Genomic DNA, 26,163 nt, shown 5'->3' on the forward strand with positions numbered 1-26,163 from the left:
ATTTCTGTGTGAGTGTCTGACATGCCTGACATGACGTGTTTTGCCATGGTTTAGTTTGAACTTGTGTTTTTAATTTTTTGCAATTTCATTTTTATAGTGAAGTTTCTTTTGGGCGTCAGTATATACACATATGGTTTTTGGATAATGCCCATATGCCATACCCTATCAGAGGCTTGACTTATACCACAAAACACACACATATATATATATATATATATATATATATATATATATTAGACGGACAAACGTGAAAGTTGATTGAAATTGCTTTTCTTCATCAAAATACAAAGATGCGTGTTTCTCGTATACATGTGTCTGTTTCACAGATGTGGGGACTTCCTATTTCCCACAACTTTTCTATTAATCAGTTGTAGGTTTGAGCGGATAGTAGCATCGTCTGGTGACAGCAGGTTTGCCTGTGTTACTGATTTTTTGGCCTTCTCGTATTTTCCCCATCGGTAATACAACACACCTGAAAACAAATTAAAATAGTATATAGTACTCAAAAGACGAACACTAGATTCTTAAATAGTACTATAGTTAATCGGTCGTGGCAGTACAGATTTGACGTATATTGACCATTCTACCATGAATTTGGAAATTACTCGATTCTGATTGGTCAATCAGAGCCTATTGTCGGTAGGCATATTTGAATAATTATACCTTCAATTATAGGTTACAAAATGCAAAGTTGCGGTTACTACAGTATTCAAAGGAGGTGTGCAATACATTTCGTGCACAAAACGCGAAAGAAATCAACAAAGAGAATGTTTGGAGACAACAGAGAGCTGGGAATTCGTCGCTTTTCTAAATACGACTTTGACGTTATATCTTTGGCGTCACAAAGAGCGATATGATGGCGACCTGTGGTGTACAATGAGAGCTTTGCAAAGATTGCATTATTTTCTTTATGAGTGCCGATCTCATGCTAGCTTTCAAAGTTGCCGTGTTTATATTCTGTCATTGCGTGCCATATGGTCGCGTGAAGTATTACAGTGTAAACACACTGCCTGAGCATATACAGCGCCATATTTTGTTTAAAGGCTGTTTTCGGTCAATCCGTAATTCACGTCGGCAACCCACTCAAAACACTGGACTCAACCCATGCCGTTTCACTCAATATTGTTGCTCACACCAAAGAGTTCGCGTTATATTTAGTCATGGTAGAAGGGAGAGTACTGTTAGTACTGTGTTTTCAATGTAGAGCCAGAGTACCTGTAGATTTAACCGCACTAAATTGAATTTGGAACCGAACGCGAAGCGTGAGGTTTCAAATGTTAATTTTAACCGCGCTAAATTATAATAATTTAATAAAGAAAATATGCAATAAAAGCTCAATTAAAGGGGCCATCCCAATAAAGTAAATGTATGCAAAATATTGGACAAACACTGAAATATTACCTAGATTGTGATGGAACCGGGCGCTGTGTTCGTCTATCTGTATACCAGCCAGGAAGAGGTCCTCACTCTCCTTGTACTTCTCTGCCAGGATGTAAATATTGGCCAGGCGGAATATCAGGTCTGTGTCACGAGGAAGTGCCTTCAGAGCTTCCTTACCAACCTCAATAGCATGGTCGTACTTCCCTGTATGGGAAAATGTCATTTCTTTGGTTTGAAATCACAATTTATTCATGAACTAGAGATTCCTTAGACGTTCACCGTATGGGATTAGAAAGTTCCTTATTGGACCAGATAAATAAATTGAGGAGCACAAGAAAGTATACCGAGTTGTTGTTTTTTTATGTAACTCATAATTGAAAGAACCGTTCAATTAATATGTTTATATAACGCATCACTCATCACTGCAATTATTTTGTGAAGAGTAATCTGAGGCGAGGTACTTTTGTGCAAAAAATAAATTTAATAAATAAATAAGAAATGAATTTGCAACCACCTGACCCCTACCATGTTTGTTTGCAGAAAAAGCAAATTTATTGATTTCCAAAGATGAGATGTCTAAGATACACATCAGCCGTTGTGTCTTATGCTGTTATTTGTTTAATTAAGTTTTAGTTCAAATTGTGTAATGTAAACAAAAATATAATTATATATATTTATTTATAAAATATAAATATAATTGAAAATCAAACATATCATAAAATCAACAGTTTAATTATGACGTTTAATCAGACAGACAACATTACAGAATATGACGTAAAGTCTGTTTAAATTTATGTAATGATAAATGTATGATGGAATTAACTACAATTATTCCGTTTTCTAGATATAATATTTTACATGTGCAAAACTTTAGAAATGTCTGTAGTCAAGCAGATATTGCTATCCTATATAGGGGGCCAAGAAGTTTAATAATTCGCCGCATTTCTCCGTGTAGAGTTACGTCCCTTAGTTTTATCCTAGATTCGCCGTGATTGTACTGTTTCTCTTGTCAGCACGACACCGTGCTCGTGGGTTTCACCAATTATGGTAAACGTTTTGGAATTGCTTCAACGTGGTGATCCCAAATTAAGACGTGATACAACTGAAACACTGTTCAAAGTGGGGTTAGGCCCACTCACTCTTGTTTCTTACCCAGATCCTCTAGGAACAGGAGGTAGTTTTTCCAGGCCCCTGGTGTTGTCGGACTAATCTGTGTTGCATTCTGCCACGCAGCGATCGCATTTGTATGACGACCAGTGTCTCGATACTGCAGGCCAAAACAATGATAATAATCTAAATACATGTCAAAATATAGGGAACGAAAGAGAGGAGAAACGGGAAGAGATAGAGAGAGGGACGTGAACGAAAGAGGAGAGAAACGGGGAGAGATAGAGAGAGGAGCGTGAACGAAAGAGGAGAGAAACGGGAAGAGATAGAGAGATGGGCGTGAACGAAAGGGGGAGACACGGGAAGAGATAGAGAGAGGGGCGTGAAGGAAAGAGGGGAGAAACGGAAGAGATAGAGGGGCGTGAACTAAAAAGGGGAGAAACGAGAAGAGATAGAGAGAGGGGTGTGAACTAAAAAGGGGAGAAACGAGAAGTGATAGAGAGAGGGTGCAGAGTGAGCGAGAGAGAGTGAACGTAAGAGAAAAGGGAAAAGGCGGGGCGAGAGTAAAATAGACAAGGAGAGAGGGGAGGGAGTAAAACAGAGAGAAGAGAGGGATAGTGGGGGTACAAGGATACCGAACGTAATCTGTTCACGTCATTTGTAGACCTACTAGATTTCCCAGGTTAAAGTAGCAGTCAGAGCACTTCTTGCCGTGTCGGATAGACTCCATAAAGCTGGCCACTGCCGAGTCATTCTTCTTCAGTTCTGACTGGACAACACCTAGGTTCATCCAAGCATCTACGCTGTCATTCCTGTAGGGTACATTGTCTGGTATAGTATGTGTATATACTGACGGCTAAAAGAAACTTTACTACGTTAAAATTGAAATTGAACAAAATTAAAAACACAAGTTCAAACTAAATTAATGCAAAATACATCGTCGAAATACAACAATGCTCTATGCAGAAAGTGATACACGTCCACGGCACGTTTTGTTGTAGGAAATGCGAAAAAGTGGAAACACGTGCGCTTGTGCAGCCGAAACTTCACGTGCAATAAGGGTATAGAAGTGATACTGACGGCATGTCAAACACTCACACTGATAAAAACATATCACCACAGAAATGCCATTACATAAAAAGGTACATTCTACCATGAATTTGGAAATTACTCGATTCTGATTGGTCAGTTTGAGGCTATTAAATCACAATAAACCCCCTCTGATTGAAACAGCTGGTTTGACGGCCGCATCACCGCGGAAGCCAATATTCATAGAATAGTACTTTTTTCAGTATTTGTCGGTAGGCATATTTAAATCATTATATCTACAGTTATAAGTTACAACATGCAAAGTTGTGGCACTACAATAGTCAAAGGATAGGTGGCAATACATTTCGTTGAGAAAACTGCAAAGAGAATGTACTTTAATTTTGGGCAGTCACAATGAGTGATATGACGTCATAATGGTGATGTGTGGTGTAGAACGAAAGCTTTGCAAAGCTTGTATAGTTTTCTTTAGGAGTGCCTACCTCATGTTAGCTTACCAAGTTGACGTACGATACGAACATGGTCTGGTACAGTACCTGACACTGACAACTGTGTTAATGACTGCTGACATGAGTATGCAATACTACACGAACATGGTCTGGTACAGTACCTGACACTGACAGCTGTGTTAATGACTGCTGACATGAGTATGCAATACTACACGAACATGGTCTGGTACAGTACCTGACACTGACAGCTGTGTTAATGACTGCTGACATATGAGTATGCAATACTACACGAACATTATGGTACAGTACCTGACACTGACAGCTGTGTTAATGACTGCTGACATATGAGTATGCAATACTACACGAACATTATGGTACACTACCTGACACTGACAGCTGTGTTAATGACTGCTGACATATGAGTATGCAATACTACACGAACATTATGGTACAGTACCTGACACTGACAGTTGTGTTAATGACTGCTGACATATGAGTATGCAATACTACACGAACATGGTCTGGTACGGTACCTGACACTGACAGCTGTGTTAATGACTGCTGACATATGAGTATGCAATACTACACGAACATTATGGTACAGTACCTGACACTGACAGCTGTGTTAATGACTGCTGACATATGAGTATGCAATACTACACGGACATGGTCTGGTACGGTACCTGACACTGACAGCTCTCTCCAGTAGTTCCTCGGCCTCCAATGCGTCACCCCTCTGCCTGAGAATGATCGCAAGGTTTATCATGGCGGAGACATACCTCGGGTTCAACCTGTAGACGCAAAATGAAAACAATGAGTGTGGCATAAGATGTTTGTCGATGCACATATATCACACTAGTCAACGCTACACATTTCATAAGGGGCGGCCGGGTAGCCTGGTGGTTAAAGCGTTCGCTCGTCACGCCGAAGACCCGGGTTCGATTCCCGACATGGGTACAATGTGTGAAGCCCATTTCTGGTGTCCCCCGCCGTGATATTGCTGGAATATTGCTAAAAGCGGCGTAAAACCATACTCACTCACTCACTCACTCACTCACAAAATTCATAAAAGTATACATCTGCTTATATAACTACAGGAAACTATATAAAACTTTGTTTACCTGTGTTGGTTGTTTAGTTTGTTGTTTAACGCCGCACTCAGCAATATGCAAGCTATATGACGGCGGTCTATAAATTATCGAGTCTGGACCAGACAATCCAGTGATTGACATCATGAGCATCGATCGACGCAATTGGGATACGATGACATGCATCAACCATGTCAGCGGGTCTGACCACCCGATCCCGTTAGTCGCCTTTTACGACAAGCGTGGGTTGCTGAAGACCTGTTCTACCCCGGATCTTCACGGGTCAGTTTACCTGTGTGCTAGAAGGGCATGTTAGCCACCCGCTGCATCTCTGTTCATGAACCTCCAGTGACGACATCCTTTTATCCTGTCATTGCCTTCACTTCTCATAAAAAAAACTCAACTGGTGCAATACCGGGATTTTATATACAAACTTCCTTCGATTTTACACACAAAATACCGCCGAATTCACACCAAAAATTCTTTTAAATTTATATTTCAGTGTATTAAACGTGCTGCTTCGCACGTACAGCTTAACGCGAGAACCACAAGGTTACAAAGACCCCGATCAATCCCAATGCTGTTGAGAATCTTATTTTCAAGCAGGTGTATGCCAGCAAGAGATATTTTACGTCCGTTTCCTAACGTTTATGGAAAATGTTTCCGTTGTGAGTACTTCAACTCAGTTTTTAAATGAGATTTAAATCCTTCGGGCTTCTAATCACACAAAAAAACATCTGACGTGTGTTATTCTTCGCATACTTACGTCAAAGACAGTCTGTATTCATCGGTGGCGGTGTCTGTATTGTTGTCCTGCACTTTTGCAATATTGAAGTGAATCTGTAAAATGTGGCATTGTCTTAAGGACCAAACATTTAGTTTTGGTGGTGGTGGGGAGGGGAAAGGGGGAGGTTGCTGCCAAACGAATATTTGTTTAAGGGAATGGTGAATTGTTGGCGATAGAATATTCTTTTCTGATAGCTCTCCAGACATTCAATTTTCAATTTCAGGATGCCCTGAAAGAAATGGTTTAGGTTCACAAAGTATTATCAGGCTCTTTTCCAATTGGGTCATGTCGTAGAAGTTTGCTACAACGATAATACCTTCGATCACGGGCATGGTACTGATCAACATTGATGAATCTGTGACTCGAACCCACAACCAATGGCTCCAGGAATCCAAGGGAAACAACTCTTGAATCTTCAGCAACCAATGCTTGTCGTAAGAGGCGACTAACGGGATCGGGTGGCCAGGCTCGCTGACTTGGTTGATGCATGTCATCATATCCCAAATGTGTAGTTCGGTCCAGATATAATTATTAACAGACCATCGTCCTATAGTTAGAATACTGCGACGTTAAGCAACAAACAAAAGTAATTTGACTGAAATCTTTATTCTTGGTTAGAGTAGACAACGGTTATAATGAACTCGAAGGGACCACGAACTTTAATTTGTTATAACCGTAGTTCGTTATATGCATATATATGGCATAACCATAGCAAATAGTCGGGACCAAAAAATCAGTTCGTTATATCCGTCAGTTCGATATAAGCGTGTTCGTTATAAACGTACTTTACTGTATTTTAATTTTGCTGTTAGTTTCGTTAAGGTAAGCAGAGCCCAATGGTTACTAAATATTTTAAAGTGAACAGCTGACCTTGGCATTCAGGGGACAGACTTTGACTGCAGCCGTATACAGCGCCAATTCCCCGCTAAATTCCTTGCATCTCTAAAACAAAACAAGTTCGGACATTTTTAGAGACGGAATATTTGAGCGTCATTTTGTCTCAAGGGAACATTCTAAATAAACCTGAGGTAAAAAGAAATATTAAGAATTTTCTGGAACGAGTTGGCCTTCCATAGCAAGGATGCCACACTATTAATACAGGACAGTAATTACAATCTCATGACATTGACTGGAGAGTGAACAGATTGACTAAGAACAACCGCGATTTTCATCATTTATCTAGTAAGGATGACACCCTTGCTGTATTTGGGGCGATGGTGTAGCTTAGTGGTTAAAGTCCCAGGTTCGATTCCCACAGGGGTACAATGTGTGAACTCATGTTTGGTGTCCACAATCTTGATATTGCGAGAATCTTTGTAAAATTCACCCATTCACTTATGCACTCACTTGAAAGTGGACTTACTTGATTTGAGCGTAGCAGAAATATCACGATGAGAAACGTTAATCCCGCTGATGTATACTGTAATACAAATTGCATAAATAAAGAAACTGTAATAAAAATTGCATGATAACATACGAATGTATAATCAACAAAGAATGCTCATGATCAATCCATTCAACAATGAAAGAGCATTTTGAGTCCAGACTCAGGTCACTCCGCCTAGACTAAGAGCACTCCACTCTCGTAGGGCAAAATGAGTCCCGGGATCAAATTACTTCCCTTACATTTCCAAATGTCCACGTTTGATTGTAAGTTCTGGCATGCTTATGTATGAATTTATAAATGTATTGGAGGCGGGTGTTGTTGGTGACGTGGGGTGTGCGAGTTGCTTGAATGACACACGTTCACACCCCCATGTTGTTGCGACGCTTCCTCAGACATATGCTGCTGTTTGTTTGTTGTTTAACGTCGCACTCAGCAATATTCCAGCTATATGACGGCGGTCTGTAAATAATCGGGTCTGGACCTGACAATCAAGGGATTGACGCCATGAGCATCGATCCACGCAACTGGGATACGATGACATGCATCAACCAAATCAGCGAGCCTGACCACACGATTCCATTTACGTAAAGCACAGTCGCCTTTTGTGACAAGCATGGGTTGCTGAAGACCTATCCTACCTCCAGACCCAAGCATCCTGTACCGCCATGTACATGTGGTCACGACGTCCTGGACCTGTATCACTTCACATTATTTGTCCATTCTTTACAAACTTACGAAAAACAACAATAGTTTTACTTTAGAAATATCAAAATTCCCACTATTTGACACGTGCTCATGGCACAGTCGGAATTTAACAATGGACTCACAATGAACATTTTTTTATGATTACGTAAAAGGTTTCGTCGTTCATATTTAAGAAATTGTACCCTTTTCTGTGTTTTAGACGATAATATTGATATTTTATTTCTGCATGGAAATAATGTTTTATGATATATGGTACCTTTCCCAGCGCGTTTGAATGAGTTGGGTTGATAATAGGCGGTAAAAGTACATGTTCTTTTCAAACAGGTGAATTTTAAAATATGAAACACATGGAATATTGACAAGGTGTCAGTTTGCAGACAAGAATTCTAAGACCTTACGTTTCCGTAAAATTGTGGGTATTCATATGAGGCCTTACTTTTTTGCGAACACCTGGCGTCATCACTGATTTTTAATAATTCATTGATATGAATCAATTGTCACCGCTGTTTTGCATTCACACCCAATTTAATCGTTTTCTTTGGAAAACCGAGACTGATAATTCTGTTGCATTGACGTTTTATATTTCTGCAACAATGGTTGTAACGGCATGAGTAATGCTTGATAACAACATCTGGTATTGCAAAAAATACCACCTACATTTATGTATCGCTATATATGTTTTGTTTGACAAAAATATTTGATATAGACCGTGCTACACATTTCAGCAACAGGTAAGCTAATGTGGTTCGAATAATATCTTATTCTGGAAACAGACTGGTAGTTAAAATGGTTACCTGAACAGACAATTAATTTTTATATTTGTCTTTAAAGTAACACGTGTTTTAATACACAAACATGTTTAACAAACAAAAGTTGATGTTAACCGTCATACTTGCTTTTAACACTGCAAACACGAAAACGTCGTTTTTTTCCGTATATGGTCCCAGTAAATTCCGATGTCAAATAACGACGTTATTTGGACGGAAAACCGATGGTTTGAAAACGTCCAAATAACGTCGTTTTTCCGTCCAATGACCATATACGGAAAAAAACGACGTTTTCGTGTTTGCAGTGTAAGCCAGGCGTGAAGTGATTTAAACAGCCGTTGTACACAATGTCATGTAAAATAGATAAAGGTTGTGTACAGCACTGTGTGGAATTGAATACGATATTGAAACAATGAACGTGTACATTAGGCGAGACATTTCAAAACAGTATGCAATATAATGTGTTTAAGATCTTTTTTAAGTTGACTACAGTATATAGGGTTTACACGAGCACATACCTTCAGCTACATCAGAAATTGTATATTTCAAACTATTTTGGTATCTTAAATACCCACATCGAAAATCAACCAACAGACACCAAAAGACATACTAATCACTTCACGAGGAACTGTTTGTATTTGGATTATTTTAATTGACTCGAATTATTTTTGAATAGTCTCTGTAGCCGTCGTACACATGTGAAATAGATAAAGGTTGTGTACAACACTGTGTGGAATTGAATACGATATTGAAATAATGAACGTGTTGATTAGGCGAGACGTTTCAAAACAGTATGCAATGTAATGTGTGGAAGATTTTCATATGTTGCCACAAGGATTTCAAGGATTTCATCCATTTCAATTTTCCAATACCACTATAAGCGCTCGTAGAGTCACATCCACTGAGTGCATGGATAGCTGGCAACACATCATTTCCTTTCCTATGAAGTAGCAATGTTCACAAGCAGCTGTTTGTTTTCTGTTGATGTACAGCAAATGGATTGATAATTCCTGCAATCACTGTTTTGACAGTTTCATGTTTATCCATCTTGGATAAGCTTCCTTTTTTGCAAATACCGGACTTCTGGTGTTCTTTGCTACCAGACATCTGTTTCATGGCTGCTTTGACTTCAGCTTTGAGATGAGAAGTGAGATAATATTTGTTCAGAGCTGTACAGATGACGATCCACAGTCTCTGTTCAGGGACTGTTCTATTCCCCTATCATGCCAACTCCACTCAACGGTCTGCCAGTGGGATAAAGGGACCAGTTCCCATTTGACAAGGCTTAAGAGATGTGTGGTTTCCTTCCTCGAAGTAAGTGACCCCCCCCCCCCCCCCCCCTGCATTATTGACTCTTCTCCACTTTGCATAATTCAGATGCCTATACATGGCAACACTCCGGCAAATAATTCCAGTTCAACAAGCCTGTTGTCATCCCTCTTCGAAGCAATTTCGTTAGGTAGTAATTGGGACATGGCTGAGGTAATTGTCCCAAAAGGTAAATGTGTATGAACACCTCTTCCCAAATTCAGAAAAATGTGGCCATGATTTGCCTACAGGCTTTGCTTGATTTATCAATTCTTTTACAGCATTCTGAACTTCCATTGTATTCTCCCTGTCTGTAGAATCTGTTTTGTGCGAAGGTTTGGAGCTTCTCAGGATACTGTGTTTGATCGTCACGATTCCAAGTTTAGGCGATGCATGGCCTCATTCATAAGTTTGTGGACACTTACACCTCTGTTGTAGGATTTCCAATAGGACACACAACAGATGGCCTATACAGACTGGATTCTATGAGGATATCTTCAAAGCCAGTGTCCTGCACCACGTCCTATATCTCCCATGAAATATATGGCTGTGTGAAATCCTCCCATTCCTAGTTCATCATGTCGAAACTCCTCATCATGTTCTCTGTCTTTATGGCATGGTATACAGTCCAAAAAGGAGGGGTGAATTCAACTTGAAACAGTTTGATACCAAATCCTTTGCTCTCATGATTGAATGAGCCCTCGTGAAACAAATTCATTTGGATATTTCCAAAACGGTGCTTTGCTCCAGTCATGTTTGGGCCCTCCAGCCCTTTAGCAAGTTTGAAATCTTTGTTGATACTTCTAAATCCTACACTCTTTCTATCCTGCAGAATTGCACCTAATGAATCTTGGCTCTGAGAATGGGTTTGATATAACACCATATGTACATGTTTATTTAAATACAATAAACTAATTCTAAAAATATATATCATGATAATTTTATGTACAATTTGTGTATGAAGTCAATATGCATTTCGCAAACATTTTGGAATTTAAAATATTTTGTTTTGGGGTTTTTTTATGAAAAAAATGGCCCTATTATGTATGGTTAAGAAAAGACCCTTTTTATGTAACACCTTACTTAAAGTAGTTGATGGTAAATAGTGCTAACATTGCAGTGGTACTGAACGGGGCCGTTTAGACGAATATGCTGATATTGGATGTGTATAGGAGTCTGCTGATATTGGACCCGTGAAGATTCCGGGGTAGAATAGGACTTCAGCAACCCATACTTGCCGTAAAAGGCGACTATGCTTGTCGTAAAAGGCGACTAACGGGATCGGGTGGTCAGGCTCGCTGACTTGGTTGATACATGTCATCGATCCCAATTGCGTGGATCGATGCTCATGATGTCAATCACTGGATTGTCTGGTCCAGACTCGATTATTTTACAGACCGCCGTCATATTGCTGGAATAAAAACAAACAACCAATCTGCTGATATTGTCTGATACAGGTACATGTCATCAGTTTTCTTGTGTTGTGACCATTCTTGATGTGTTGTTTGAGTACAACAAGCTGTCCTTGGAATTGTCCACACAACTGCCAATATCAAATTAACCAAAGGAAATTCTCTCATCGGCAATGCTTACTGACAACTTATTCTATTTACACCTTCTGAATAAGGGCATCTGACACCAAACCTTTCGAACGCATAAAAGCATATTGCACCATTGTAAACTTATATATCCCATATTATTTTATGCATAATGGCTGAAGGGAATAAAACTTATTACACAAGCAAACATTTTCTAGCTGATGGGGTGAGGCGTTTTTCACATATTCAGGTCTAGCTGCTGGACTATTTACTTTTTAAAGGATTTATGGGTAAACACAGTTGTATAGACGTGTAGAATGAGGTCACATGTTAAGCTAACCTTTTCAGGTAAGAAGAATGTCACATGAACATCTGAAAGCTTTAGAACTGTATGCCAACATTGAAAAGGCAGAGGATAATTACAGTAAAAATATAGGAGATTGATCTCAGCCGCGTGAGTGAATGTTTAAGGGATTGACTATAACTGATCTTATCTATAAAGCAGTTGTCAAATTCCCTCTCACAAACTGTAGTGTGTATGGGAAGGTTACCTGTTTGGCAGTATTATGTAGATGAAGACAGATCTGCCTGGCCCCGAGCACCACCAACATGCAGAAGCCAGCACAGGACAGGTACAGGATCCTCTCTGCGATCACGAAGCCCACACGGAAAAACAGGTTGCTGGCTGGCAGGAAGGGAAGACCCAACACTGCCAGGGAGGTTATCAGGATCCTGAACATATATAGAAGATTAATTACCCTCTATCTATCCTGCGATAAAGTACACTTTAATTGGCTGACGTCATGGCGCTGTTCAAATTACCTCCTTCGTGATCTAAGTATTCTTGGTAACATCGTTCTTTCATTACTGTCAAACAAGATGGCGCATCCTCCCACCTCGGTTATCGTTGAAATAGTTTCTTTAAACTTTCGAACATTTGAATATTATTACGAGGGAAGAAATATGGCAAGATGATCACAACCATCTCTCATACCGCTGGTTACTCAAACAAATTGAGGCACTGAGTCTGTGCCACAGCAGCCACAATATTATCCGAGTCTGCCGTTGGTGCCCGGGGAACTATGGCTTTCTCTTGAGCGATCCTCAAAGACTTTCATAACTCAGTGTATGACATTTAGCAATATACTGCAGTCGAACGAAACGACGTCCACTGTTGTTTTACTTTCCCCATGTTCGTCTAGCCGCGAATAGCTGGAATATTGCTGATGCGGCTTAAAGCACCACTTACTCACTCACTCACCCCATGTTCGTCCCACGGTGACGCGCAAGGCCGGTTACGGAATCATGTAGTGCAACCAGCTCGGTAAACACACTGGCTTGCAGTTGCTGACATTAGTGGTGGACACAAAGTTTCAACTTTTATAGCAGAAAACACCTCAATTTACAATAATTAGCGTTACGAAACATCGGATTTGTTTACATGTGTCAGCTCGGCCCCACAATGCACTTGTGGAGTGTTTCTAATCACGTGATTAAACTGAAGCAAATTTATATTTAAAAAACGGATAATACAATGTGACTAATCCAGACTAATGTCGGATTTATAGCGCTAGCCCGCTGAGATACCATGCTGCAGTTTAACATGGATACCTCACTAAGACACTGTAAGCAGAATACGAACCTATTAGTTCTTGTTTTATCCCCATAAATTCTCGAGCGCCAGGCAGGGTAACAACAAGTGCTGTGTTTTAACTTATTTTGGTAAGACGCAGACGCTTTACCCACGAGACCGCGGAAACGGTTTATATCATAAAGACATAACTGTTTGCTACTATATGAAAAGACCATTGCTTTGAGAAGACACTGATAATTCCAGTGCGTGTTTTTACCCTTTGAAATTATAGAATAAGTGTTTAGTGTGTAATGTCGTTTTATTCAGGAACAATCCAGTTATCATGACGACCTGAAAATATTCAAGTTTGGGTTGGGCAAACCAGTGGTTGATAACATGAGCACCGATCAAAGCAGTCGTGACAAACCTTCATCCAGGACACATTGTGGCCCTCGGTCATCATTAGTAAGCAATGGTCACTGCATGTTCTGTCCAATAGAGGAATAAGACAATTGAAGCCTATGGATCATGCAATGTACCTGCGATCCTTTGTGAGGTGCCCATGGTAACAGTGATAAAACAAGGCAGCAAACCCAGCCCAGAGAGCTATGACTGCCAGGATCCTGCAATCAGCCAATGAGGTGATGACAGGTATACAGCCCATCGACCAATCGTAACACAGCCACCATGGATTCAACAGCAACCAAGAGTTCATTGCATAAAGGTAGTTGTAGTTCACAATCTGAAATGATTGGTTTCAATGTAAAACAATATTTTTTCTCATAGTTGGAATTACTAAAATTAATAAATTCAGGCTCACCATCATCCCCCTCGAATATCAAATGATCGGTCTCTTAATGATTTTTACTCCTTTATGCGCCTTTTCGGTACAAGTGCGATGGCCTGTATCATCGAACATTATTGAATGCATCAGCGTTATATGCATATATAACAGAATGTGACATTAAGAATGGAAGCATAACCAAATACTAACATGAATGAAAGACGCTGTAAACCAGATCACTGAAATAAGTAGCAGTGTTATTCAGCTCGTGATTTCTGCCTGACTATGACCACCTGAAAAGCATGGGTGTGATATCGTCAAACTAGGATTCGGCTCACTTTTGTCATTGTGTCATTGACAAATGAATGTGGATTTTCATTCTCTGAGAATATGGGCGTTGTTGATCCCATGATCCTTATTCGAGTTATGAGGAGTGACACGCTGGTCAGAAACAGGATGAGGTGGCGCTTGATGAGACTTTTCCACCATGAAGACATTGCATGCTGTAAAAAAACACATGTAACTGATTTATGGCATATTTGGCAGCCAAAGAACATGCTGTAAATTCGACATGTCAACCTTCCGTACATATATCCGCCATGTTTATCGCGATTACTCGCGCTATAAGGAGGGGGTGGCGTCACACGGATATCGTAAATCAGTTAGGGAGTATTGTTTTACGCCGCTTTTAGCAATATTCCAGCAACATCATGGCGGGGGGACACCAGAAACGGGTTACACATTGTACCCATGTCGGGAATCGAACCCGGGTCTTTAACCACTCGGCTACCCGACCGCCCCGATATCGTAAATACTCGGATTAGCTTGTTTTTAAGATAAGGTTAATACAAACGGGAATTCTGTCCTCAAAATACAATAATTTAGTGCTCGTATATCTGTAGCTGCTTAAGCAAAAAGAATATATTTTAATTTAATATTTTTCTTCATATTGTAGCCAGTTCTCGTTACCATCTTTTCAGTAAATACAAACTACGAAAATAGCTAGTATACGTATAACAAACGATAAGTAACTGCATTGGTAGTGATTACATTCATTACTGAAGAATGTCGTTGTCTTACCTTGCTCTTGACACAATGTGTGCTGAACACATATTTCTTACATGACAACCACTGGAAAGGATCGACTCGACACACAACGATGATGTCAAACACACTACAAACACCCTGCAGATGAAAGATGTATGCTGAGTTGACAAATAAAGTATGGAGGGGTCATACAAGGTTGGGAAGGACTGGTGCGCACACACAATCATCAGATCAACAAGGACACTTTGTACACATAGGTGTTATGGTATGTGGAGTAACAATATTTATCATATAATTGGTAGGTTTCTCGGCAGGATAAAGCCAAAGGATAAAAACGATATCCGTGGGGGTCATATGCGGATAGAGATGCAAATATCAAGGGTCAAGTAGGGACTACTTTCAGTGTTTATAAACAAACATGGCGTCACCCTTGTCATTCGGCGATCGAGTCAGAATTAACCATCGGGAATATGGATAAACTACAGGGATAATTGCTATCATTATTACAAGAATAGTCTAATATACTGAAAATCAGTGTCTAACTGTGACGTAGCTAAGGCATTTTATAAGTTTTGGCAACTTTGGAGATATAAATTTCGAAACAATTTTGCGAGGGCCCTAGGCCTAGCCAAGCGGGATCAGTAGCCATATCTGTGTTTGTAGACCTCTGCGGCTTGAAACCTTTTCCACAAATTAAAATAGTTGCATTAAATAGTTGCTGAAATATGTTTGAATTGCTACCTTGTTTCGTTTTGTCACAGTGTGTACATCTGACTGCACTTCTTAACGTTATGACAGGACAGGCCGACTGTCAACAACGTCTGAACGTGGCCGTAACGTCTTATAGACTAGGGTTAGAGTAGCTTCCCTTTGACAAAGGTCAGTCACTCTAGCGGACAGACCGATGGATTGCCGCGAAAGGCAAGTAAAATCAATTGATGTTTTGCGTATATGTTGCTTCGCCACTGTATAAGAAACAGATTTCAGTTGGAACTATATTGGCTACTGACACTGTCCGACTGACATTTCACTGACCCTGTGACGTAATATATATTAATGCGCGCATTCCAGGAAAACTCGCAATGTTTCGGTAATGTTTGTGAGAGAGAGAAAGCGATTTTCAAGCACAGAATTATAGAATGACATTATATGACAAAGAGCTCGAGGTTATCACGCTTGTGTGTTTGTGCCAAGGCTCGCTAAATACAATGTTTATTCCTAATGAAGGATATTTACCATCCCCAAACACACTCGCGGGATAACCTCTATGTATTGAGGTTTCCACAATATCATGTTGTCATTTAAACATGAATTAATCTCATACTGTGTGACATTCTTCAATGAAGCATTTTCAGGTTTGGTTACGTTATGAAATTTCTTCATCCACTATATTGGTTTAAGGATCTCAATTAACTGAGAAACCACTTACTATGGCAGTGATGCCCTGCTCCTTACAGAAGGTGGACACGACACACAGACACATACTGGCCAGTACAGACACAGGGGAGAAGAACTCGGGACGGTAACTGACCAGGGATGAAACACTGAATACACTTACTATGACAGTGATGCCCTGCTCCTTACAGAAGGTGGACACGACACACAGACACATACTGGCCAGTAGAGACACCAGGGAGAAGGACTCGGGACGGTAACTGACCAGGGTTAAAGCTGCAATGACGGATATGACGTGTTCAAATGCACTTAAAGCACGTGATGCATACAAGTTCTGGTGGTGTAATACTACACTGGATTCTACCCACAAGTTATGCATTAAACTGCGCAGACAATAGCGAGTATGGTTCTCTGACTACAAACGATTCAGCATGCAACTGTTGTCGTTATTAGGAGGAAATGTACAGATAATCGATGTGAGGATTGCGAGAATATGCGGGAAATACCAAACTTAACCCGTCTGTTCGTAAAATGGACTTGACCGAGGTTGGAGTCTATTCTATTAGGGTAAATATTTTAAAAGCTTCTAAGTTTATCAACATCCCAAAGGAGTCTGTACACAATGTTGATATCTCGTATAAACATTATAAGACTCGCTGCACCCCTCATGGTTTATTCTCCCTGTGCACAGTGTTTTATTATTCGATAACCAACTCCCACTCGTCGTTTGTTTTAAACAAGAAGATTAAAATGTTATTAGGCCTGATAACTTCATGATGAAAGGGGTAAACAGAAAGGGATTTCCTTCGACTGTAACTGGGATTCCCCGAGGTGAGGTGAGGTGAGGTGAAATGGGGTTAAACGTCGCGTCCAAGATTATTGCACCATATAGCGACGTGCATGTACGTGTGTGTGTTTGTGTGGCTGCTTGTACTAGTCCGGACTGATGCCGATTTATAGTGCTAGCTCCCTGAGATACCATGCCGCAGTTTAACATGAATACCCAACTCAGACACAGTGTACTGACTCCAAGCCGACCAGTCCTTGTTTTAGCCCCTTAATGCCGAGCCCCAGGCAGGGTAACAACAAGTACCATCTTTTAACGTCTTTTGGTATGACGCGGCCGGGGATCGAACCCCGGAACTTTCCGCTCTCCGGGCGGACGCTCTACCATTAGACCACGGAGGCCGTCTGGGATTCCCCGACATTCCGTAGGGATGAAGGTAGTCCGATTCTGTGGGCGTGGCTTAACTGTTCACATTCATTTGGAAATGAATGCAATAACACGTGACCAATTCAGAATGCGGGAATTCCGATGACACTCAACGGAAATTTCTTTATTATAGAAGGTGCTGATTTGATATGAGGTGTGTCACATCTTACGCGAGAGGCAGGCTCTGGCATACAGGAGGAATGATAGAAGGAAGGTCAAGGCACAGAGCAGGTCAGCCCGACCCACGACCCCAGCAACCTGCAACACAGCAGGGTCAAGCACATCATCACATCATATCACATGTTACCAAGCAACAATATCTTTGATTGTTTTATTGGTTTTCATAACTAACCCTATGCATATTCTTTATTGCGATTAAACAGTGCTGCCCTTCAAAGGTTTAGACCATGTACGGTGACATTCCTAGATATTGATTGGCATTTCATGCAAACATGTAATATTTTGGACTTTTGTAAGAACCAGAATAAATTATCGATCAATTCTTTCTTCTCTGTAAGGCTGAACGTTTTATTTTGTCTACCTATATTTTCAGGACATATGATAAAACTTAAGCTTGAGGTAAACGTGTGTCTTTCTTGAAATCCATTTCTGAAAGAACATTTATTACCCACACTTTCAGTGTGAATGGGATGCACAGCAAACAACACAGCACACAGGAGAGCAGCTCGGGGCGAGGCAAACACCGGCCTGGCAAATTCCTGGTCCACCTGGTAACCAGACATAAGGACAGAGAATACTGCCATGAAGATGACCGACACCAAGCCGTGCAGGACGATGTTGACAACGTGGAATCCCCGAGGATGAAGGCCCCCTGCCCAGGCATAGTTCCACCTGGATAAGAACATAGGCATCATCAGCAACAAGATGAACTTTCTAAGGAGCTCTTTTGGTACCTTTTCTTCTACTAATTACTGGGGCGGTCGGGTAGCCTTGTGGTTAAAGCGTTCGCTCGTCACGCCGAAGACCCAGGTTCGATTCCCGACATGGGTACAATGTGTGAAGCCCATTTGTGGTGTCCCCCGCCGTGATATTGCTGGAATATTGCTAAAAGCGGCGTAAAACCATACTCACTTATTCTACTAATTACATCGAGACTCGAACTGTCGCGTGAGGGAGAGTAACGACATGAAAGGGTCAAACTATCACCAATATGAAACAGTACAGCCAATAACAATACTGCCAAATTATCAAATTAACGACATTACTTTCCAACTGCGCATTATTTCCCATTTTACGGCATGTCGCACACTTCTTCAAGAACACTAATGAATGCGAGTAGCAGTACATCTGTCTTCACTGGGGCCATTGCTTGTGCTTATGGCGTCATCAATGGAACTTCGCTACACGTGAGAAATTGAGGGTCATTTGTAAATGTAAATGTTTTATATTGGCTATAATTTTCAAATACTGATGTTTCCGTGAACAATAACGTTTTATTCGTATCTTGTATGCTGGGTACAATGTGTGAAGCCCATTTCTGGTGTCCCCCGCCGTGATATTGCTGGAATATTGCTTAAAGCGGCGTAAAACTATACTCACTCACTCGTACCTTGTATGCAAAACTACTGATCACGACAGATTCATCAACATGGTTTTTGTTATAATATTTAGTGCGATATGCCTTTTTCCAATAGAATACCCAGTGACACAAATACTTCTCTTATACATTTCATTAAATAATTCAAATTGAAATACACCTGTCGCAGAAAATGTTCAATACTCAAAATGTAGATCACAGCACATGTTAATATATTTGAAGGTAAGGCAAATGGAATGTGTGACAGGTGAGATGTGTGACATTGGTTAGTGTGACAAATAGGATATGTGACAGATGAGACGTGTGACAAAGGGGGTGTGTGACAAATGGGATATATGACAGATGAGATTAGTGACAAAGGGTGTGTGTGACAAATGGGATATATGACAGATGAGATGTGTGACAAAGGGGGTGTGTGACAAATGGGATATATGACAGATGAGATGTGTGACAAAGGGTGTGTGTGACAAATGGGATATATGACAGATGAGATGTGTGACAAAAGGGGTGTTTGACAAATGGGGATGACATATCAGGGTTGGGGAGTGGGGGTGACAAATGGGATGTGTGTCAGATGCAGTGGGTGACAAATGACGGTGTGATGAATGAAGTGTGTGACAAATGGGGAATGACATGGGATGTGTGACAAACATGCTGGTTTCTTACATCCCATGTATGACAAATGGAATGTGATACATGGGGGTGTGACAAATGGGGTATGACATATGGGGTGTGTAACAAATACGATGTGTGACGTGACAGATGGAGGATGACATGTGGTGTGTGACAAATGTGGAGTGTGACAAATATGGTGTGTGATAAATGTGGAGTGTGACAAATGTGGAGTGTGACAAATGTGGAGTGTGACAAATGTGGAGTGTGACAAATGTGGAATGTGACAAATGTGGAGTGTGACAAATGAGGTTTGACAAATGTGGAGTGTGACAAATATGGAATGTGACAAATGTGGAGTGTGACAAATGGGGTATGACAAATGTGGAATGTGACAAATGTGGAATTTGACAAATGTGGAATGTGACAAATGTGGAATGTGACAAATGTGGAATGTGGCAGATGTGGAGTGTGACAAATGTTGAATGTGACAAGTGTGGGATGTGACAAATGTGGGATGTGACAAATGTGGAATGTGACAAATGTGGAATGTGACAAATGTATAATGTGACAAATGTGGAATGTGACAAATGAATAATGTGACAGATGTGGAGTGTGACAAATGTGGAGTGTGACAAATGTGGAATGTAACAAATGTGGAGTGTGACAAATGTGGAATGTAACAAATGTGGGATGTGACAAGTGTGGAGTGTGACAAATGTGGAGTGTGACAAATGTGGAATGTAACAAATGTGGAGTGTGACAAGTGTGGAGTGTGACAAATGTGGAGTGTGACAAATGTGGAATGTAACAAATGTGGAGTGTGACAAGTGTGGGATGTGACAAATGTGGAGTGTGACAAATGTGGAATGTAACAAATGTGGAGTGTGACAAATGTGGAATGTAACAAATGTGGGATGTGACAAGTGTGGAGTGTGACAAATGTGGAGTGTGACAAATGTGGAATGTAACAAATGTGGAACGTGACAAGTGTGGAGTGTGACAAATGTGGAGTGTGACAAATGTGGAATGTAACAAATGTGGAATGTAACAAATGTGGGATGTGACAAGTGTGGAGTGTGACAAATGTGGAGTGTGACAAATGTGGAATGTAACAAATGTGGAGTGTGACAAGTGTGGAGTGTGACAAATGTGGAGTGTGACAAATGTGGAATGTAACAAATGTGGAGTGTGACAAATGTGGAATGTAACAAATGTGGAGTGTGACAAGTGTGGAGTGTGACAAATGGGGAATGTGACAAATGTGGGATGTGACAAATGTGGAATGTGACAAATGTGGAGTGTGACAAATGGGGAATGTGACAAATGTGGAGTGTGACAAATGTGGAGTGTGACAAATGTGGAATGTGACAAGTGTGGACAAATGTGGAATGTGACAAATGTGGAGTGTGACAAATGTGGAATGTGACAAATGTGGAATGTGACAAATGTGGAGTGTGACAAATGTGGAGTGTGACAAATGTGGAATGTGACAAGTGTGGACAAATGTGGAATGTGACAAATGTGGAGTGTGACAAATGTGGAATGTGACAAATGTGGAATGTGACAAATGTGGAGTGTGACAAATGTGGGATGTGACAAATGTGGAATGTGACAAGTGTGGACAAATGTGGAATGTGACAAATGTGGAGTGTGACAAATGTGGAATGTGACAAATGTGGAATGTGACAAATGTGGAGTGTGACAAATGTGGAGTGTGACAAATGTGGAATGTGACAAATGTGGAATGTGACAAATGTGGAATGTGACAAATGTGGGATGTGACAAATGTGGGATGTGACAAATGTGGAATGTGACAAGTGTGGACAAATGTGGAATGTGACAAATGTGGAGTGTGACAAATGTGGAATGTGACAAATGTGGAATGTGACAAATGTGGAGTGTGACAAATGTGGAGTGTGACAAATGTGGAATGTGACAAATGTGGAGTGTGACAAATGTGGGATGTGACAAATGTGGAATGTGACAAGTGTGGACAAATGTGGAATGTGACAAATGTGGAGAGTGACAAATGTGGAGTGTGACAAATGTGGAATGTGACAAATGTGGAATGTGACAAATGTGGAATGTGACAGATGTGGAGTGTGACAAATGTGGAATGTGACAAGTGTGGAATGTGACAAATATGGAGTGTGACAAGTGTGGAGTGTTACAAATGTTGAATGTGACAAGTGTTGAATGTGACAAGTGTGGAATGTGATAAGTAGGGAATGTGGCAAATGTGGAGTGTGACAAATGTGGAGTGTGACAAATGTGGAGTGTGACAAATGTGGAATGTGACAAATGTGGAATGTGACAAATGTGGGATGTGACAAATGTGGAATGTGGCAAATGTGGAGTGTGACAAATGTGGAATGTGACAAATGTGGAGTGTGACAAATATGGAATGTGACAAATGTGGAATGTGACAAATGTGGAATGTGACAAATGTGGGATGTGACAAATGTGGAATGTGATAAATGTGGAGTGTGACAAATGTGGAGTGTGACAAGTGTGGACAAATGTGGAATGTGACAAGTGTGGAATGTGACAAGTGTGGAATGTGACAAGTGTGGAGTGTGACAAGTGTGGAGTGTTACAAATGTGGAATGTGACAAGTGTGGAATGTGACAAGTGGGGAATGTGGCAAATGTGGAGTGTGACAAATGTGGAATGTGACAAATGTGGAGTGTGACAAATGTGGAATGTGACAAATGTGGAGTGTGACAAATGAGGTATGACAAATGTGGAGTGTGACAAATATGGAATATGACAAATGTGGAGTGTGACAAATGGGGTATGACAAATGTGGGGTATGACATATGGTAAATGTGACAAATATGGAATGTGACAAATGTGGAGTGTGACAAATGGGGTATGACAAATGTGGGGTGTGACATATGGTGAATGTGACAAATATGGAATGTGACAAATGTGGAGTGTGACAAATGTGGAATGTGACAAATGTGGAGTATGACAAACGAGGTATGACAAATGTGGAGTGTGACAAATATGGAATGTGACAAATGTGGAGTGTGACAAGTGTGGAATGTGACAAGTAGGGGATGTGACAAGTGTGGAATGTGACAAATCCTGGCGTGGCACATATGGTGTGTGACAAATATGGAGTGTGACAAGTGTGGAATGTGACAAATGTGGAGTGTGACAAATTTGGAATGTGACAAGTGTGGAATGTGAAAAATGTGGAATGTGACAAATGTCGAATGTTTCAAATGTGGTGCGTGGCAAATGTGGAATGTGACAAATGTGAAGCGTGACAAGTGTGGAATGTGACAAATGGGGAATGAGACAAGTGTGGAATGTGACAAATGGGGAATGTGACAAATGTGGAATGTGACACATGTGGAGCGTGGCAATTGTGGAATGTGACAAATGTGGAATGTCGCAAATGTGGAATGTGACAAATGTGGAGTGTGACAAATGTGGAGTGTGACAAATGTGGAGTGTTACAAATGTGGAATGTGACAAATGTGGAGTGTGACAAATGAGGTATGACAAATGTGGAGTGTGACAAATATGGAATGTGACAAATGTGGAGTGTGACAAATGGGGTATGACAAATGTGGGGTATGACATATGGTAAATGTGACAAATATGGAATGTGACAAATGTGGAGTGTGACAAATGTGGAGTGTGACAAATGTGGAATGTGACAAATGTGGAGTATGACAAATGAGGTATGACAAATGTGGATTGTGACAAATATGGAATGTGACAAATGTGGAGTGTGACAAATATGATATGTGACAAATGTGGAGTGTGACAAATGGGGTATGACAAATGTGGGGTGTGACAAGTGTGGAATGTGACAAATGTGGAGTGTGACCAATTAGGGTGAGTGACAAATGTGTGTGATGAATGTGTGACAAATGGTGGTGTGACATGAGATGTGACAGATGAGATGTGTGACAGATGGACGAAGACAAAGATGGGATGATATTAGATTTGTGACAAATGACATGTGTAACAGATGGAATGTGACACAAACTGGTGTGTGGCACACAGGATGTGTGACAAATGGGGGATGACATATAGTGTGTGACAAATGGAGATGTGACATCTGAATCTTGATTGTTTTAACTGCGACCATCTGGTCTGTTTTTGTGTGTTTCAGCACTGGGCTTTTTGTTTCATATTAACAATGACCGGGTTTACCCGTTTGGATGTCAGCTTATGCTGTGATATTAACTTACACGTCCTTGGGTGCCTAATACGGTTGTGACACATGGGTGTGTGACAAACTGGCGATGACGAATACTGGGGAGGCGCAAATGGGTCTCCATATAGGTATTTCTGACAAACTGGATGTGTCGCATATGGTATGTGTACGTGCGTCACAAACAGGGTGTGTGATAAAAGAATGACAAATCGGCGATAACAAATAGGGTGTTTCACAAAGGGGTGATTAAATGGACAAATGAGAAATATCTCCATATGACATTGTTCTCATTCTGATAAGTGTCTAAGATACTCCCGATGCTGTAAAGTGCGTACAAGAACACAGAAAGTTTCCAGAGATAATCACTGGGCCATAGAAGAGACTCCACACTAAACTGCCGGGGAAAAGAAAGTGTACACCCATGTTTGAATGACCAAGCAGGAACTGATTATAGGGTGATGCATTTGATACGGGTGTCGTTGTTGTGTTTTGGACCTCAAGTTTCCAGTGTTCAGTCTCGTCACGTTCTGATAACGTTTGTAATTTGTTTGGTCAAATCCAATTTTCAAGTGTATGCGTTCTTTTGCCTGGCATTTCATGATCCGTATACGCTCTCTGGGCATATGCGATGATGCCAAGAAGCAGAGGAAGATATTGAAATGGCAGTCAGATAGTTGTACCTATATTTGAATTATATCTTTGTGTAAACAAAAATATGTGTTTCGTTCGAAAATTAAATTAATAAAAGGTATAGGCGGTCAAGTGTATACATAGGTGCCTGTCTTCGATAGTATAAAGAATAATCAATGTGTTATGCTTGCAACAACAAGCTGCCAACATGACAGGGTGCGGTTATTTTGCTATGTTATGTCGATTATCACTTATCTCACCTGAAGGTCATCACAGTAAGTGGTCTGTAGGACTTGTGACTCTTCTCATCCAACTCCTGTCCCCAGAAATCATGAGCAAATATGGCTGTTAGTGGAGTCTCAGGGATTAGATCTCGGTTGTTGATGATGGCCCGTAGGTCGTCATACACAAAACCTGCATCGTGGCTGTTCGCGAAACACAGTACCGCCAGACAGAAGACGAGGACAGATGCCACAGAGAAGCTGAGTTTGGGTACAGGCAGGACGTCATCCCAGTCTAGTTGCTGGTCGCTGCTTACGTGGCCGTTTGTCTTCGGGAATCTTGGCTTTCTCAAAGAAGCGTTTATCATGATGTTCCCTATGAAGGATAAGCGTGTTTTATGACCTCTAATTTAGTGCAATTTTTTTGTTGGGTATAACCCACGCTCTCAGGATGCTGCCTCAGGGTATTACGGTGCCTTAGACCACTCTGCCACCATCGCTCTCACAATGCTCGTGTATAACCAATCCAACTCTTCCAAAACGTGACATAAAGTGGGTAAAATCAATGACTGTATCAGATTTGCTGTATCGAGCCTCTTATCAATATATACTACCGACAGGTGGGCGAATGAAAAAGTGTAATTACTTGAGTGTGGGACGAGTACAGTCAAAATGGTAGGGTTGCATTGAGACCTTAGAAAAGGTTGGCTAATCGCATTAATTGCGGTATGCAATAGATTGCTCTTGCAGCCCGCCTGAAAGCAAGGCATCCTATGAAGGGTATGGCCCTAACAGCTAACCATAGGTGGCAAAGACTGGGATGGGCCATGTTGCAATATCCAGTAAAGACTGGTCCCTATCACCCTTACTGTCAAGCACAATGACTGATCCCCGCACATCCGGGCTTGTAAAAATGATGGCTACCGAGTAAACAAGCGACGTCGACACGTGTGTCTTGTTGTCGCTTTGTTTAGTGTTTGGGTAACACACGATATCGAAACAGGTCAGGCAACACCAGTGACGTTACACCACGTCTACAGTCAGGAATGCAGGAATTGTAAACAACTGGATAAGAAACACTGAGGCTATCCGCTTCTCTTACCATTACGGCTTCTGCCATAATGTGGTCAATAATATTACTATTTGTGAGACCCGTAAAGATCCGGGGTAGAATAGGTCTTCAACAATCCATTCTTGCCGTGAAAGGCGACTATGCTTGTCGTAAGAGGCAATGAACGGGATTGGGTGGTCAGGCTCGCTGACTTGGTTGATGCATGTCATCGTATCCCAATTGCGTGGATCGATGCTCATGATGTCAATCGCTGGACTATCTGGTCAAGACTCGATTATTTACAGACCGCCGTCATATAGCTGGAATATTGCTAAT

At 40.9% G+C, this 26,163-nt stretch overlaps 1 protein-coding gene across 1 annotated transcript in view; it reads right to left on the reverse strand.

The window, feature by feature from the left end:
- Nucleotides 1–245: 245 nt before the first annotated feature.
- Nucleotides 246–26,163, reverse strand: part of LOC124144717 (protein O-mannosyl-transferase TMTC4-like) — a 31,599-nt gene continuing 5,681 nt past the window's right edge. Inside the window, exons 3-18 of the mRNA XM_048391538.1 lie at nt 24,816–25,152; nt 18,208–18,427; nt 17,746–17,833; nt 16,397–16,638; nt 15,001–15,105; nt 14,259–14,423; nt 13,676–13,878; nt 12,115–12,295; nt 7,222–7,278; nt 6,729–6,800; nt 5,838–5,911; nt 4,667–4,774; nt 3,158–3,299; nt 2,533–2,647; nt 1,402–1,584; nt 246–472 (exon numbers count right to left, since the gene is read on the reverse strand). Coding sequence (XP_048247495.1) covers nt 321–472; nt 1,402–1,584; nt 2,533–2,647; nt 3,158–3,299; nt 4,667–4,774; nt 5,838–5,911; nt 6,729–6,800; nt 7,222–7,278; nt 12,115–12,295; nt 13,676–13,878; nt 14,259–14,423; nt 15,001–15,105; nt 16,397–16,638; nt 17,746–17,833; nt 18,208–18,427; nt 24,816–25,152 — 2,444 coding nt within the window. The 3' untranslated portion in view covers nt 246–320. The remainder of the gene's footprint in view (nt 473–1,401; nt 1,585–2,532; nt 2,648–3,157; nt 3,300–4,666; nt 4,775–5,837; nt 5,912–6,728; nt 6,801–7,221; nt 7,279–12,114; nt 12,296–13,675; nt 13,879–14,258; nt 14,424–15,000; nt 15,106–16,396; nt 16,639–17,745; nt 17,834–18,207; nt 18,428–24,815; nt 25,153–26,163) is intronic.

The sequence above is a fragment of the Haliotis rufescens genome, unplaced genomic scaffold (assembly GCF_023055435.1).
Source record: "Haliotis rufescens isolate VD_foot unplaced genomic scaffold, xgHalRufe1.0.p SCAF_9, whole genome shotgun sequence".
In the NCBI taxonomy this organism is placed as follows: Eukaryota; Metazoa; Mollusca; class Gastropoda; order Lepetellida; family Haliotidae; genus Haliotis; species Haliotis rufescens.